At 40.3% G+C, this 17930-nt stretch overlaps 2 protein-coding genes across 4 annotated transcripts in view; one reads left to right on the top strand and one right to left on the bottom strand.

The window, feature by feature from the left end:
• The window catches only part of LOC131228501 (small RNA degrading nuclease 3-like), a 44570-nt gene extending 32758 nt beyond the window's left edge, over window positions 1-11812 (top strand). For 2 of the 3 annotated variants that reach the window (XM_058224182.1, XM_058224184.1), the window contains 4 exons: window positions 8609-8743; window positions 8835-8942; window positions 9024-9155; window positions 11323-11812. In XM_058224182.1, the coding sequence (XP_058080165.1) occupies window positions 8609-8743; window positions 8835-8942; window positions 9024-9155; window positions 11323-11640 (693 nt within the window). In that variant the 3' untranslated portion in view covers window positions 11641-11812. The remainder of the gene's footprint in view (window positions 1-8608; window positions 8744-8834; window positions 8943-9023; window positions 9156-11322) is intronic. The other variant, XM_058224183.1, reaches the window with a different exon arrangement.
• Window positions 11813-15466: 3654 nt separating this feature from the next.
• LOC131228754 (protein SRC2 homolog) lies at window positions 15467-17726 on the bottom strand. Its single transcript, XM_058224619.1, has 8 exons — window positions 17598-17726; window positions 17397-17501; window positions 16612-16738; window positions 16427-16498; window positions 16286-16334; window positions 15965-16184; window positions 15797-15916; window positions 15467-15701 (listed from the first exon to the last, which is right to left on the bottom strand). Exons 1-8 carry the CDS (start codon window positions 17701-17703, stop codon window positions 15667-15669), a joined length of 834 nt encoding a protein of 277 aa, XP_058080602.1. The 5' UTR covers window positions 17704-17726; the 3' UTR covers window positions 15467-15666.
• Window positions 17727-17930: the final 204 nt, after the last annotated feature.

Below are 17930 nucleotides of genomic sequence, written 5' to 3'. Positions count from 1 at the left end.
ACCACTTGTTCTAAAAGCTCAAACTGATAGATCATGACGAATTAATCCCTTTATCTTATAGCCCATGCCCCAAATCCATGGGTTAGGTCCTCGGCCGAACCCTCCTCATGGGCCCCAAATCTATGGGTTCCGCCTCACACGAGCCACTTGCCTCACACGGGCCCCAAATCACATGGGTTCCGCGGGCCGCCCACCTCGAGTGTGCCCCCGCATCCCACAAGCCATCCCACTCAAGCCCGGTGTGAAAAATGCCCTTGCATTAATTACCCCCGGTGAGGAGTCTCGAACACGAGACCTTCCCCTTTGATACCAATTTGATGCAAGAGAATTAACCACTTGCTTTAACAACTCGAACTGATAGAGCTTGATGAATTAATCCATTTATCTCATAGCCCAGGCCCTAATTTCATGGGTTAGGTCATCAACCGAACTCTCTTCTTGGGCCCCAAATCCATGGGTTTTGGCTCACACGAGCCACTGCCTCACATGGGCCCCAAATCACATGGGTTCCGCGGGTCGCCCACCCCGAGTGTGCCATTGCATCCCTCAGGCCACCCCACTTGAGCTTGGTGTGAAAATGCCCCTGCATAATTCGCCTTGACGCAACCCTCTAGAAGTTGAAAAGTAACCATTCAGCAAGCCATTAACTAGAATCGATAATTTAGCCGACCTAATACACGCCTAGATTCAAGCACGACATTTAACCCCACATCCCAACCTCCCTAATGTATAATCAAGAAAGGTCCAATCCACATGATAATATGCCCTTTCAATGTCAAGTTTGCAAACTACACCCTGATCCCCTCTTCTCTTACAAGAGTCAATACATTCGTTAGCTAGTAAGGACCCGTCAACGATCTCTCCCATCTAGGAATGCACCTCGAGAAGCCGAAATGGTATCCCCCTACACCGTCCGAAAACTAGAAGCCAAAACCTTCACCAGTATCTTATATGGGCCTCCTAACAAGCTAATAGGGCAGGTGTCTTTTAGGCTTTCGGCTCCTTCCTTTTTGGGAATCAAAGTTATGAACTTGGCCCCTAATTCTGATGCTACGAAACCTTTTTCAAAAAATTCATTCATGAAACAAAGCACATCTCCCTCACCATTTCTCAAAATTTTTGAAAGAAAAGTAATGGAAAACCGTTTGGACACAGAGCTTTATCACCACCCAGCTCTGCCATTGCTTTCTTCACTTCTTCCTCTGAGAAAGGTTGCTCCAAAGAAATTGTTGCTTCAGTCGACATATAAGTGTTCAAGGGGAGGACAATGCCAAGCATATTTAGATAACATGTTTTTGTAGAACTCGACAATAACACCATTGACTCTAGCCTTACGCCCTCTTCAGTTAGAAATTTGATCTTGTGTGAACGTGCTCTAGCACTTGCAATAGCATGGAAAAACTTGGTGTTTTTGTCTCCCTCTTTTAGCCACAATGCCCTTGATCTTTGTCTCCATTTAATATCCTCCTCCCGCAGTTTGGCATTATATTTTGCATAATGGACCTCCTGCCATGCTTTCCTCCTTTGACAACTGCCCTGCCTCTTCTTTGATATCCAACCTATGCATCTCCTGGAGCAGAATCGACGTTTCCTCCTCCCGGCCTTGCCATTCACATATCATTTTCTTTACCATTTTAAGTTTTTGAAAAAGAGAGAAACCTACACTCCCGTAAATTGAAAAAGATGTCCACCACTCCACTCCCTTTTCTGCAAAACCTATTTTTTCCATTCACATATCATTTTCTTTAGCATTTTAAGTTTTTGAAAAAGAGAGAAACCTACACTCCCGTAAACTAAAAAAGATGTCCACCACTCCACTACCTTTTCTGCAAAACCTATTTTTTCCATTCACATATCATTTTCTTTAGCATTTTAAGTTTTTGAAAAAGAGAGAAACCTACACTCCCGTAAACTGAAAAAGATGTCCACCACTCCACTACCTTTTCTGCAAAACCTTCTGCCTCTAGCCAAGCTAGCTCAAATCTAAACGGACGCGGACCCCAATTCTTCTCATCTACCTCAAGCAATACCGGGTAGTGATTGGAGAAAGGTTTGGGCATACCACTTTGATGAATCAATGGACACTACTCTACCCATTTTGTTGATATGAAGAATCTGTCTAGCCTAGATTTGGTCGGCTCAACTCACCCATTCGACCATGTAAATTTGACGCCACTCATTGGAAGGTCCACTTGCTCGTGTTTTAAGATCCAATCAGAAAAATTTCTCATACTTGTGGACGTCCGCTCTCCATTGGACTTCTCATGAATGAACCTAATGACATTGAAGTCCTCTCCCAAGCACCAAGGTATTCCCCATCTGTTTTGGCATTTATCTGGCTCCTCTCATAATTCACCACATAACTTTGGTTTACATAGCCCATATACTGCTATAAACATCCATGTGAATCTCGATGCAACCTCTTTCAAAAAATAATCACCCGACCAACTGTCCTCTATACCCCACAACATTGAGTTCCAAATCACTAGAATACGTCCCGCTAAATCTGCCACATCCTCAACTACCCAATCCTTTTGCTTTCCCCACTATATCGAATTTATCAGCCTTTGATCTATTTCTTTCATCTTAGTTTCCCGAAATGCTACTACTTGAATTTTGAATCTCTTACACATCTCTAATTTGACCCCGCTTTTGTGTGCAACCCATTCCCTTGACATTCTAAGTTATGAAATTCATTTAAAACTATCTATACCCGATGTACTCCCACCCCTCATGTTTTGAAATTCGGCTCCTCCATTTAGATTATTATTGTCCGAACATATCGTATTCCTCATACTAAAATGAACCTGCTTGGGAATTAATTGCCTCCCCCTTTCCTCCACAAATTCAAAGTAAGCTATATAATCCTCAAGCCTATCCCCAAATCTTACCCCCACTAACCGAGCCACCTCCATTGTAACCATTTTTATTATTTTCATGTCTTCCACCATAGATAACATTTTATTCTGCGCAATTGAGCTAATTCTGGAACTGCTTGAATCACTAGCCTCTCTCCCGCTGTACTTGCATTACCAGATTGTTGATTGGTCGCCAAAGCAGATATAAAGATAGGACTACGTAAAAACTCTGCCTCTGATACTACCATTGCACCAGCTGACAGCTCAGTCCCTCATAACTCTTCCATTGGTGTCCATATCTGACTTGGCCCCTGATCTTCATTTCTAGCTATTTGGCGATGAAGAGGAGACATCTCGAGACCTCATTGAATAAACTCAAAGAACTCATCTGCAGGCTCTGTTAATGGTTCTTTTTCTGCTGTAGAACTCGCTTGTCAACCATGTACTAAGGGAACCACTACCTGTGCTGCCAATAAAACTGTAACCTCTCTCCCCGAGGTTTCCTTTCCTGCACCAAGGTTTTGTGATGATGCCTTAGGCGAAATCACTACCGCACAGCTGAATTCGAAATCTTGAGAGGAATGATCCTGCAACACAGATGACTGCTTCACACCATGTAGATGACTCCTGTAGCAAAGAGTGGTCATCCGCAACTGGGATATGCATCTGTTGCTACAGAACCACAACTTTTGACAGTTCTTCACAGCAAAACTCACCATTCTCGCCTTTGTAAGGAACCAACTAACGAAAATCAGTGACCTGTCGACCATCTGTTTTGATTTCCAGAGAAATCGGCGTGATACTTACCGCAGACGTTCTTCCACCGCAAACCCTTTCTAAGAGAATGTCACCCGGGTAACATTTATTGGGTTTTTGGATGCGAGAGAGACTTGCACTTGCCGCCTATTAAGTTATTAGTGGCATGTGCGACAGAGAGAGGTGAAGACTCGTGTGAACAGTTCCACAGGAGCCAAAGGATTAGTTGATTCGTGTATTTACGTGAAGATTCTTTAACTTGATTATACATGCATCTAGGATTAGGTCATCACATGTCCCTGCATCATAAAAAGGAGACTCCTTTTTGTCTAACTTCCTTCATGTATTCTTCGTGTTTTTGTTAATCGTCCGCTTTTCTCTTTCTGTATTTTCTTTTTTTACTCAGACCCATATCTTGCTCTCCGGATTCGCAGTTTAATCCCTCCAAACCTCTCTCCATTCAACATTTGAATTGCCTTCTCTAACTCCTCTTCCAACGACATTCGGACAAATGCAAAATCGTGAGGAGAAGCTGAATGCCTATCTTGTGGTATTACTACCTCCATGACTATACTTGCCCGCCCGAAGTCCCTCTCGAAATTCACCAGCATCCGTCCTTCTGGGAACTGTCCACAAATAGCGTTGGATATTCCAACAACTCTCGCCTGTTCGATCTGCCAAGTCCCTGTTTCCTGGCCTTCCTATATGACACCCGTTTCCACTCCCCTGCACTTTCTACCCCAAGAAAGTGCTCATTGGTATTTCAAAGGTCAGATGTTGGCTGTTTCATGCTCCTCTCAATCTGTTGCCACGTTCATCCCATTTCTCTCGCCATATACTCTGTTCTAGTCCGACTAATTTTAAATCCTTTGGATTTGAAAGCACCCTTCCACAAATCTAGCTTCGTGTTTATGAAATCTCCTCAGACGAATGATATTAATAGATTTGTGTTTATGACATCTCCTCAGATGAACGACATTATTCTTGACCTAAGGTTCAATAATTTTTTTTGTTGTTCCAAGATATATAATTTATAATACCGGCCCACAGTTTTAACCCAACTAGCTAAACTTGATGTCTACATAATTGTAGAAAATCAATTATTTTCAATGATTGGTGGGTATTTTAAACCATGGCTCATTACAAAGATCAGTGGATGGGTTAAAGATATTGCACTGAGCATTTAAATTTATGGACCAGATTTACCAGAAAGTGGGTCATCTTCTATATGTTTGTTCTGTTGTTTGTTTAAGCGTATTGCCACAGGAATTGCATCTGCTTGAAAGTTATTTCAGATAGCATTATGATGTAATTGTGTATCAGTTCGCTTAAAGGTCTGTGATTTTCTTCGCTAACACGGCCATGTAAACATTAGAGATATGATTATGATTTTACCCAGTGTTTTAAATAGTTATGGTAGGTAGCGTAGGTCATGAAAATAGCTTAGGTTGCATGTAGCCCGCTAAATGATAATTTGCATACACTACATGCTACATAGAGTACGCTACATGCCACACAACTCACATTACAAGTTATTATTCACTACAACATTAAAATTAATTAATTTTTTCAATGATTTGTTTTATTTTTCTATTTTCAATAAAAAATAGTTGAACTTTTCTATGCTTTTAGTAAAATAATGTAAGTACCCTAAATCAGTTTCGTTGCTCTTTCTTGACCTTTATACTTAATAATTGACCTCTCTTATTATTTCGGTTGCATTTGGTTGCACCCAGTGTTTTAAGTATCGACGATATCGGCCGATATATCCTATGATATATCTTGTATCCCACCCGTGCGATATGAGACGCACAAGTAGTGGGATATATCCCACATGTTCGAGCCGGTGAGCATTTTTGATTTTCGATCCTTTCCCCCCCCCCCTTTTAAATCATGTTAAATCGGTGTCAAATTATTACAAATCCATGGTTTTTCATGTTTCGCATGAAAAATCACAGATTGGGAGCTTCGATTTCGAGATTTGGAGGAGATGGGCTGAGTTGTGGAAAATCGAAAAAATAAAAAATTTTCGGTTTTTCGCAAACCGGTTGCAATTTGTGTCCAAACATAAAATCAAACATGTATGCAGTGTTCAAAATATCGGTATCGTACCCTTGGGATACAGATACGTATCGGTTATCACATGGGATATATCGTTTGTATCGCATAATTTATCGCACTTTTTGGGAAACATGGGGAAACATTGGGAAAATGGTTGAATTTTTCAATGAAACTTCAGGGATTATTAAAAAAGATCTTAATACACACTTTTAAATCATAAAATCTCAAAAAAGAAGTGCACATAATAGGTTTCCTTTGCATAGGGTCTAAGCTATGCGTTGTCCTATTGAAATAAGACAACTATATTCGGTATCCACCCCATCCATCTGTTTTTCCATATCATTTTAGGACATTATCCAAAAATTGAAGCAGATCCAATAATTAGGTAGACCATACCATATGTAACAATGGTGATTGACCATTAGTAGGCCACAAAAGTTTTGGGTGAAGCTGATAATTGTTTTTTCTCTTCATTCAAACTTTTGTGAAGTTATCAGCGGATTGGATGCCTAATAAAATACAGGAAAAATTAAGGTGCACCCTAAGAAGTTTTTAATGGTACCATGTTCAACTAATACTGTTTCCTTGAGTATGGTCCACCTGATAATTGCATCTTCTTAATTATTAAGATCATGTTGTAAAATGATCTGAAAAAACAGATGGATGGAGTGGACATAGAATACACACGTCAAGTTGGGCCCCACGGTACGATTGTATGGTCTTGGGTGAGGCGGGGTCTCACCTAATCTACTCCTATAGTACTGAGTAAACTTATTGGGTCCATCTTAAATGTACATGGTTTATCCATGCAGTCCATCTGTTTTTCCGGCTCATTTTAGGGGTTGAGCACAAATTTGAAACATATCCAAAGGTCAAGTGGACCATACCGCAGGAAACAATAGGAATAATGATTTGCACTATTGAAACCTCCCTAGGGCCTACAGTGATGTTTATTTTTCATCCAACCTCTTCATAAGATTACACAGATATGGATAAAGGAAAAGAACAAATATCAGCTTGATCCAAAACTTCTTTGGCTCCCAAGGATTTTTTTAATGGTAGATGTTCAATTCGCACTATTTTCTGTGGTGTGGTCCACTTGAGCTTTGGATATGCTTCATTTTTTGGGCTAAAACCATAAAATTATATGGTAAAATGGATGGATGGAGTGGATAAAATACATGAATTATGGTGGGCCCCATAGAGTTTATGTAGTACGCTATTCACTACGCTATCTGCTTCCCACCACACTACGAAGACGGGCAGTACGCTCCTGCAACTCGAGTGGTGTGAACGGTTCAAAGTTACATGGCCCCACAATAATGTATTTATTATATTTACACCGTTCATGCATTTGGAGAGATCATTTTAGATCATGAGCCCAAAAATGAGCCATATTCAAAGCTCAAGTGGACCACACCACAAATAGCAGTGGGGCTGATTCTCACTGTTAAAATATTCGTAGGGCCCACCATAATGTTTATTTTCCATCCAATCTGTTCATTAGGTCACACAGACCTGGATGAAGAGGAAAAACAAATATCATATTGATCCAAAACTCCTGTGACCCCAAAAGGGTTTCAATGGTAAATGTTTAATCTCCCACTCCTGTTTGTAGTGTGGTCCACTTGATCTTTGGATGTCTTATTTTTCGACTCAAGCCTTACGACGAGCTTGCCAAATGGACGAACGGTTTGGGTATAACACATACCTCATGATGGGACCCACGGAACTTGGCGACGTCAACACACCAGTCAACTCGGTGGTGTGCGGTACACCAGCCAACTCGATTTCCATAAAAAGGGCTTGGATGCCTTTTTTTTCGAAGCAGAGAGGGCGCCCTTCCGGAACCCTAAAATCTCTCCTAAATCTCACATATCTTCGGATTTTGGCGAGGATTTCTCCGGATTTCAGCAAGGATTTTGCCGGATTTCGCCCAAATACTTGGATTTCTCCAGATTTCGATTGATTTCTCTTCTAAATCGGAGATTTGCACTAACCTACGGACAATGCTTTGATTCGAATGGCCCACCAAAGGGAAGCTTCCGATCATGGCAATCTCTTGTACAAGTATCGAAATCCACTTGTTGAAAGTTTCTATATATATATTTTTAATTTTTCCAATTTTTTTTTGGATAATGACACTGTCCCGAACAATATTTGGTGTTTTTTTTTTTTTACTTGGTATCTTTCGATGATACATTGTGAGATATCTGGATTTTGGTATTTTTAAAAATCTTCTGGGGGTTATCGCCCGGGTTTTGTCTCGCTGGGGGCCAATAACGATAATATCGGCCAATATATCAGCCGATAGTATCGATATTTCGAACGCTGCATGTATGTAACCTGATCTAGCGATTCTTCTTTTGCTTTTAAATGTATTGCTTGTGTTTCCACATGTCTTCTTACGTTTATAAATTATATGAATAATAGACTTTGAATATACTTACATCAATTCAGTTAGACAACGCATAAATTAGGACCCCATACAAAGAAAACCTATTATGTGCACTTGTTTTTTTGTAATGTTTTGATTTATAAGTGTGTATTGATGTTACTTTTAACAATCATTGAAGTTTCATTGAAAAATTCAACCAATTTCCCAATGTTTCCCCATGTTTCCAACAACAGCGATACATTACGTGATACAACCGATATATCCCATGAGATAACCAATACATATTTGTATCCCAAGGGTGCGATACATAATGCGATACTGATATTTCGAATGCTGGACTTGCACCAGATATTCTGAATTTTTGTTAGATTTCATTATTAATCAGAGTCTAATATGTTGTAGAATATCATGAAATTGGTGCAGCCAAGTGCAAACTTGATTAAAAATTTACACCTCATGCTTTAGAGGGGTGAAAGCTATACTACACGCTATTCGCTTTTTAAAACACTGATTTTACCTTGTTTAATTCTATCAGTCTGTGTTGGGGTATGAAGTTCGAAGAGATGATGCTCCTCATAATTGTCGAGATGATGCAGTTGCTGCAATGAAGTTAGTTCTGGCCAAGATAGAGCATGGATTTGATGATCCTATTGCAGTTGAAAGGAAACATGTCTGTTGGAAGTTGAATGACTCTCTTGCATTTATTTTTTTTCAGTAAGAAATTTGGCCTTATTAATTCATTGCATCTTCAAAAATTGTAGGTACCTGAAACAGACTTCAGAAAGCTTTTTCTTCATAGAATACCAATTGGTGTGCCAAGTCAAGAATTGATGAAAGTATTTCCTCCAAAATTTACTGTTGAAGTTCAGGTATGATATTTCTTATGTGCTACCTGTTCAGATCCTCACTGAACCAACCGAGACCAAAGGGTTTCATTCTGACATTTCCAGCACCATCCTAACGGGTTTCATTGGCAGCCCAATTGTAGAGTTCAAGGCCGAAGATATTCCACCTTTGCTATTTTCAAGGATTCCGAAGCAGCATGTGAAGCATTTGAAAAAATAGAAGGCAAAGTAGAAAAGGTACAGGCCATCTGAATTTACATGTATTTCAGCAATTGCATCCATGGCCCAACAACAACACTGTAGATTCATGTGATGAACGATGCATAGTTCAAATGAATATTAATAAAAAAAAAAAACAACAACAACAGTGAAGATGATAGTGGCATTGGTGGTTGTGTTGTGGGAGGAACTGGGATGGCTAGATACAGATACTGCTACAAACATGGATACAAGAACAGGGTGTGACTCTATTCATTTCCCAGAAGTCTACAATATGGATATGCAAGTGGTTAGCCCACTTATAACATGTTCATATTTTCTTAACATGATATTGATTTCTAATATTTTTAGCATGGTAAATTGAACAGAACTTAGTGTCTACTATTTTTTACATTTTACTTGGACAAAAATATACATATATCATGTCAAGAATGCGAGCAAATTGCCAGGATTTTATGAATATAAAAAATTGGATTCAATTAAAGCACTTTCTCCAAGTATACTAGAGTATCTGGTAATAGCTTCTTACCAAGTCCGATCTACCATACCTAATTAAAACACTTTCTTCAAGGCCAAAGATACTGCTACTATATTTAATTATTCTATCATCACCATCATCAAGATCAAGATCTGGATTGGGTGATAGCATCAAAGGCTATTTATTCGGTCCAGCTTCCTTATAGTTGGTCAGATTTGTAGATTGTATTTTTTCTTTTTTTAAATTTTGTTTTCTTATGTAATTCTTTAGGCTTTGGCATCTATTCAATAAAATAATCACAGTTCAAAAAATCAAGATCAAGATCTAGGAATGCTGATTTAGTCACATCACAGATAAAAAAAAATGTAGGGATTGAAAACAAAAGAGAAAATGGCGTAGGCCATCTGTTCAGCAAGGGTTTGGGGATATTCGTTATTATTATTACTGTTACTACTGTTTCACAAGAGTATGGAATCTAACTTTACTGCATGTTGCTATAATAATGATGATGTATCTAAGAATCCTGCTTGTTCACCATCTGTGGGTGTAGCTTTACTGGTAATGTGGGATCACTTGTTTGGCAACTTGCTTGCTTTGAATTCATTGCATTTTCTTACATTTACAAAAACAAAAGCAGACCGAATAATTGCAGAGGTTGATCCTTTGGAAATGAGCATTAGATGAGATTATGGCATATGCTATGTTTTCCTTCAATAGAATGAGCTCTGTGCACATCTTTTTTCCACTGAAATGCATGAAACTATTCAGCTTCCAGTACCTGCCACAACATTTGCTCCATAGCTTAAACTTCTCTCTTTTTTATTTTCAAAAAATGGGATATTGGTCCATAGGATGAGTGTGCGGATATAAGGATGCTGATGAATGAGTGGCAAGAAAATGAAGGAAGGAACTATAAATGAATGCATTCAAGGGAATTTAGGAGCCGCACCAATAGGTAACAAGATGAGGGAAGGTAGACTTAGATGGTTTGGTCATGTGCAACAGAGACATTAACTGCAGTAGTTAGCAGTAAGTGTGTACAAGTTGAAGGCTCTAAGAGGGCATGGGGAAGGCACACAAGGACCTAAGTGGAGGTAGTGAGAAAAGACATGACGACATATGGTCTAACTGAAGTTATGGCCTTGGGTAGAGTGGAATGCCATATTCATGTAGCCGACCCTAGCTAGTTGGGATAAGGCTTAGATGATGATGACTTTCAAGAAATGGGATATCGTAGGGTGTTTGTTACTTCCTATCACTTTTTAACTTATCAGTGATTTGCTTTCCAGACACATGGCACGTGTGTCCAAGATTATGAACAAATAATCTGGTAGGCTGTACCTTGGATGAGCCACACCCCAAGAATCACACTATCTGACAATCCCAACTGCTCTATTGGTGCATGGGATCCAATTGGTGCAGAGTTTGAGATATGGCCCCATCCAGGTAGGCTCTCCTGATGATTGGTTTCAATACTGTGCATGTTTGCCACATGTCCGAAAAACGAGACACTAGATGCCGAAAGAAAGTCACAAACATTGTACGCTTTTCTCAAGTAACTGGATCCACATAAACCAGAGACATACAGGTTGTAGATGGATAATTTCAGTCTTTGATTGGTGAAAAGAACATTGATCTTATTTTTGGGAGAGTCAAAATGTAGGAAAAACAGTGGGGACTAAATAAAAGGTTTTCTTCCGTTGGCAGGATGTACATGGCCGGCCTCAGAAGCTCGTATCTTTCCAACCAAAAAAGGGATCAACTGCCAGTGTCTATGTTCAGAAAATGACATCTGATGCTCTTCTCGAGAAACCTGACTTATTAAAGAGGAGATTGGCCCAAGACGAGGGGGTGCAATCCAAAAAGCCAAAGGTGGACATGCTTGAGGAGGACTGCATCAAAGAGTATCAGTGTGACCATGTCAAAGAGATAGAAACATTGAAACAAGAACTGCGCCAGAAGGAAGAAGAAATATCTAATTTGCAAAAAATCCTATCTGCTCTTACAAGGAAACATGGCCTCTGAAATTGCCCATGGATATTTAGGAACATGTACCTTCATATATTGAATTTTTATGAATTCCCAGGTTCAACCTCTTTTTTTTTTTTTTTTCTTATTTATAACCAATATATATAGAACTTGATCAACATTCATGTAGAACTTTATTAAATTTCAATGAAACATCATGTTACAACTAGTAGTAACCATTGCAGGGAAGAAAAGAAAACGTGAAAAGCAGCACTTGAGCAACAGCCAAACAGCTGATTTGAATTGCATCTTTGTTAAGTAGTGAGAAACCTTTGATGATAATGCAAAACAAAGCCTCAAATAGATGCAAATGATTCAGAAACAGTTCATAACTTCAAAGTGCTGTGTGGCTTTCATCAACCGACTCATCTTCATACGAGCAAGACTCTGTCTGCATCTCAGCATGTTGGCGGATAGGTTCCTGGATATTGGCCTGCAGATCAGAGGTAGTATACAATCAGAAACATATTGCAAGCACAAAAAATAAGAAACCGTTTCTTTAATAAGATTGTCAGTGACAACGATGAATGGAAATTACCTGGTGGGTGATGTGGTGTTGCTTGTCGGGGTGGCAGGTATGGTGCAGGTGGGTACGGCTGTGGGTAATAGGCAGTTGCTTGTTGCAGGGGAGGGGGGTAAGTGGACAGTGGATATGTGGTTGGATTTGCTGGGGGAAGTGGGTATGATGGGTAAAGAGATGGAGCAGGATAGGTTGCGGCTGGAGCATATGGGACCGTTGGTGGAAGTGTCTTGTAAGGAGACACATGGGGTGCTTGTGGGGTTGTGTAAGGAGGGATGTGGTGCAGCTGGGGTTGTATAAGGAGGGACGTGGTGCAGCTGAAGCTACATAAGGCGGTGGGGTCAGCGCAAATCATGGTGCTGCAATTTCATACAAGTATACATTAATGGTTAATATAATTTGGCTTTCTTGATTTTCTTAAGGAGAACATGAATCAGTTTCCAGTTGAAGAAGAATGAACATACACTACTGGCATTGGCATAATGCAAGGTGAGTCTTACTTCTCCGATGTGTCTGCATCATAAAGAACGCTGGTTAGAAATGCTACAAACGGGAACAGATGGAGGATTGCAGATGTGGGTATTGTCTGTTTTTATGGTTATACCCACTGTTCTTCCTCTGGAGAGGCCATGCAGCATCGTCGAAGCCTTGGGAGAGAACCTTTTGGGGTTGAATTCTGAAATCAGACAGCAAGATCAATTGAAACTTTAGATGCAATGAAATGAAACTGAAATGAGTGTTTTTGCCAGCCGTCATTTGGTTGGTATGCAAGGAAGAAGCGTTGCCCGCCACTGCAGGTGAAGTCGTTGTAGGTGAGAGTGTTGCTGTTCCACACCACAACGTTCAACTCATGGAGACCTTTGACGAGCGAGAAGATGAGTTTATCTTGGAAAGTGGAGTTCCTGTGTCCTTCTAGATCACAGATCAACGCTTGCAAAGAAACCCAATTCAGGAATTTAACAAGTGCAGGATTCAGAAAGGGCATCTGTTGATAATTTCTATGGGTGGTCCATCTGCCAAAACTAAACTGGTCAGATGAGCCTAGCAGGCAATTGGAGGACATTTTCCTATTGAATCTTAACCATTTGTCGGACATTTTCTCTCTACAACTATCGAATTGTAACTTCCAATAGGTCCCTCGAGCAGTGGCTAGGATCACCCGATCAACCTGATTTTCGGGGCATGCCCCATCTGCAGTACGACCCATCAGATGAATGGTTGTGATCTCACAGATGTATGGCACGTGTAATAAAAGAAATTTTAGCGTTGGATCCTTTCTTCTGAAGAATGCAACAGAAGAAGAGTGGAAAAGGGTACTAATAAACGGGCATGTTGCAGATGTGGCTTTTGAAAGTATAAGATGCTCAGGACGGCTGTGCTGTCCTTACTGGTTTCTATTAATGACTGATACTAACCAATGGACTGCGTGGAGTCGTCACCATACGCTTTAGAGTTTATTATAGGGGCCTCTCAACTGACTCGACTTAGATTGGGTACTGCCATGCCTGTACCGGCTTGGCAGAGGCATGACATGGTGGAATTAGATTGGACAGCAGCATCCTGTCAGATGTAGGAGATATAGGAGATATAGGCCTGGTCGAGTGGGCATCCACCCAACAACTTTCAAACATATTCTCTGTGGCCCATCTCAGACAGCTGCTTGTAGTCCAATCAGTCCTGCCCATTGTGCATGTGGGGAGTTCAGTACACGTTTGGGCAGTACCCATTCCGAGTCCCAACCCACCACCCAGCTGCACTATGGGGCCTACTCTGATGTATGTGTTTTATACCCATGCACTACATGGGGCATGAGCCCAAAAATGAAGCAATTTGAAGCTCAAGTGGACGACACAACAGGAAACAGTTGGGATAATTACATCCACTGTTGAAACCTTCGTAGGGTCTGCCGTAATGTTTATTTGCCATCCAACCCCTTGATAAGATCACATAGACATGGATAAATGGAAAACACAAGTATTAGCTTGATCCAAAACTTGTGTTAATCAAGAAGTTTTTAATGGTGGGTGTTCTATCACCACTATTTCTATGGTGTGGTCCACTTGAGCCTTTGATCTGTTTTATTTTGGAGCTCATGTACTAAAATCAGATGGAAAAATAGATAGATTGTATGGATAAAACACATACATCACGGTGGGCCTGACAACGCCCAACACACCTAGTATACACACGCCCACACTATTTCTGCCATCTTTTTTTCTATCGCTCTTTGTTATCTTTTATTTTCGCCTACTCAGGTTCCGAAACCTGCCAAGTATGACCTAATGAAGTAATACCGAAACTTCATTGAATAATTTTTTTTTGAAATTCCGTAAGGTTGAGACTATACATTGCACAAGCGGAAAAGAGTGCTTAATTCTTTTATTTTTTGTAATCAAGGCCCTTATTTTGAATCTACAGTGCAGATCAACCATATGAGTCACATGGATTGAAGAATTTGACAATCCCCCGATTCACTAGCATTATGTGGTTTTTAGTTGACTGTGGATTAAAGACGCACCCCATGACATTGCACAATCAAGGAAACAAAACCGATTCAAACTAAATCAAAACCCAAGCAATAATCACAGTCATAGAGTTCGTCCGCTCGCATGAGAGCATTGACACTTGGTCGAGTGACTTGGGCGTAAATAAATGAATTATTATACACTGAAAACGAAAAAGAAAAGTATTTCTTGCGGAGCGGTGCTTAGCGTAGATGAAAAGGCATTACACTACTCTTATGGTAAAGCCGGTCCAGCATAGTAGCATATAGACAGGTTGTCTTAGTCTAAGGTAAAATAAAATAAAAGGATATGTAACATTATGCTGTAGATTTGATTTGTGTTAGGTTAGCGACGGCGTTGAGGTCTTTAATCATTCTCTTATTTATAGAATTTTGAGGTGGTAACTAAAAAGATTTTGCCACTCTTCATGTCTGCTCACATAAAAATAATCATATGGGCTCGAAGACAGTTGTGACCTAGTAAGCAATATTACATATGCTAATCGTTTGTCATGGGTTGACCATTGGTTGTACGCACGTCTTACTCCTCTTATATGGATGATGAGAAACAAGAACTACGCAAGAGGGAATGAGAAATATTTGATTTGCAAAATATCCTTTCCGCTCTCACAAGGAAACATGGTCTTTGAAATTCGTTGTCCATGTATGTTTAGGACCTTCATATATCAATTTTTTATGAAATCGTAGAACTTGATCAGCATTCATGCATAGAACTTTATTAAATTTCAATGAAAAATGACGTTACAAGTAACCATTGCAAGGAAAAAAAAAAAGAGTACTTGAGCAACAATCAAACACTTGATTTTAATTGCTTCTTTGCGAGTAGTGATAAACCTTTGATGGTGTTGGAAAAACAAGGCCTCAAATAAATGCAAATATTTCAGAAACGGTTCGAAACTTCAAGGTGCCATGCGGCTTTCATCAAGCAATCATCTTCATATGAGCAGGGCAGAGAGCATACGTCTTATATGTCAAAATCTCAGTACGCTGGCGGATAGATTCCTGGATATGGGCCTGAAGATTAGCTATTATACAATTAGAAATGTATTGAAAATAAGGAAAACATTTCAATAATAAGATCATCAATGACGCCGATGAATGAAAATTACCTTGTGGGTATTGTGGTGTTGTATGTGGTGGCGGCGGATATGGTGCCGGTGGGTATGTCTGGGTATTATAGGCAGTTGCTTGTGGTGGGGGAGGGTAAACGGACGGTGGATATGCATTTGGATTTGCTGGGGGAGGGTAAACGGACGGTGGATATGCATTTGGATTTGCTGGGGGAGGGTAAACGGACGGTGGATATGCATTTGGATTTGCTGGAGGAGGTGGGTATGATGAGTAAAGAGATGGAGCAGGATAGGTTGTGGCCGGAGCATATGGAGATGCTGTGTAAGGAGATGCATGGGGTGCAGCTGGAGTCGTGTAAGGACGGACATATGGTGAAGCTGGAGCTCCGTAAGGTGTCATGGACGGTGCAAATCCTTGTGATGGTTTCTGCAATTTCATACGAAGTATACAAAAATCGTCAGTCCAATTTGGCTTTCTTGATTTTTGAAGGAGATAATGAGGAGATTTTCTAATCCAATTCAACTTACATTACTGGCATTTGCATAATGCAATATGAGTCTTACTTCTCCGGCGTGTCTGCATTAATAGTACATGGGTTAGAAATGCTACGAATGGGAAGGAATGGAGGATATTGAAGATGTGAGTTTTGTTTGTTTTTATGGTTATACCTGCCCTTCTTATTCTGGAGAGGCCATGCGGTGTCGTCGAAGCCTTGGGAGAGTACCTTTTGGAGTAGAATTCTGAAATCAGCAGATAGAGTAAGATCAGTTGAAACTTGAAATGCAATGAAAAGAAACTGAAATGAGTTCTTTTTATAGATTTTATTTGGTTCGTATGCAAGAAGAAACGGTACCTGCCGCTGCCGATGAAGTAATCGGAGGTGAGAGTGTTGCTGTTCCATACCACAACATTCAATTCACGGAGACCTTCGATGAGCGAGAAGACGAATTTTTCTTGGAAGATGGGGTTTTTGTGTCCATCTAGATCAAGATCAACGGTTGCAAAGAAACCCAATTCAGGAATTTAACAAAAGAATAGTTACAGTGCAAGATCTGTGGTTGATCCATCTACAAAAATCACGCTTGGTCAGATGAGCCTATCAACCAATGGGAGGACTTTTTCCTATTGAATCTTAAACATTTGTTGGACATTTTCTTTCTCCAACTATCGAATTGTAACTTTCAATAGGTCCTTGAATCAGTGGGTAGGTGATGTAGAGCGGGTTGCGGACACTTTCATGGCCAAGATGGATCAGAAAAGGGCCGATCGGAGACAGAGGTGATCCGGACCGTCAGAACTTAAAACAGACGTGTATCTCGTAAGCCGGAATGAGTTATCGGACATACCATATATGATTTTGGGTAGGACTAGCCACCCAACCACGCTATGCCAAGATGCACATGCCGGACTTGAGAAATAACACCACATCGACGGTTGAATCTCTGTTTTAATTTTGTTTTAGTTTGATTAGTCAGTCAAGAGAAGCTCATTCGGAGTAGTTATCCATGAGGAAGACGGTGCCCGACCTCTACACAGTAGGATCACCCGATTTTTGGGCGTGATTTCGTAGATGTATCGGTTTGTTGAAGATATGGTTTTTGAAGTTATGTGCGTATATGTATGGATGTGTATATATACCTGTGCAAGTCCTTGTACGGAACTTGGTGTTAGCGTATTCAAGGCAGACGTATGGATCTTGCTTTGATATCCATTCAGTGTCCAGCAACTTGTTACAGCCAACGACTGCAAGAGAGAAAGAAAACCCACATGTCATGTTTGGTGGTGATGATGACGATGATGATGATGGTTTTGTATGTGGATGCATGCATTTATGCGTACCTGTAACTTCAAGGAGATGGCCTTGGATGCCTGAAAAAGTAGGCATGGATGGTGAAGAATCTGAAGATGATGGGCATGAGTTGGAGTAGGGGGAGAGAAGATGCATAGAGATGTGAGAGGGAGAATGAAATGGGCTTCTTTATATCTAGGGCCTGTTTGATTTTTCAAAGAACCTGTAAATACCTTGCAAACGGTAATTATTACCCTTTCACTCGTTTGAAAATGCATCAAGCTTCTAACTTAAAACCGGTTTAAAAGAGTCAATTTAAAATTTTGAACTCAATGTTGATGTATATGATAAATCCGTTCCGTCCATACATTTTTCCACAACAT

This window comes from Magnolia sinica, chromosome 16 (genome assembly GCF_029962835.1).
Source record: "Magnolia sinica isolate HGM2019 chromosome 16, MsV1, whole genome shotgun sequence".
Taxonomy (NCBI): domain Eukaryota; kingdom Viridiplantae; phylum Streptophyta; class Magnoliopsida; order Magnoliales; family Magnoliaceae; genus Magnolia; species Magnolia sinica.
Note: the sequence above shows the minus strand (reverse complement) of the source record. Positions and strands in the feature narration are given on the sequence as shown.

What these genes read in the sequence shown, in the direction of transcription:
- LOC131228754 (XM_058224619.1), bottom strand. Translation starts at nt 17,703, where the DNA reads ATGCATCTTCTCTCCCCCTACTCCAACTCATGCCCATCATCTTCAGAT. An exon ending in CCATCTCCTTGAAGTTACAG is followed by an intron (nt 17,502 to 17,597) that starts GTACGCATAAAT and finishes TCTCTCTTGCAG; the next exon opens with TCGTTGGCTGTAACAAGTTG. An exon ending in ATTATGCAAATGCCAGTAAT is followed by an intron (nt 16,185 to 16,285) that starts GTAAGTTGAATT and finishes ATGAAATTGCAG; the next exon opens with AAACCATCACAAGGATTTGC.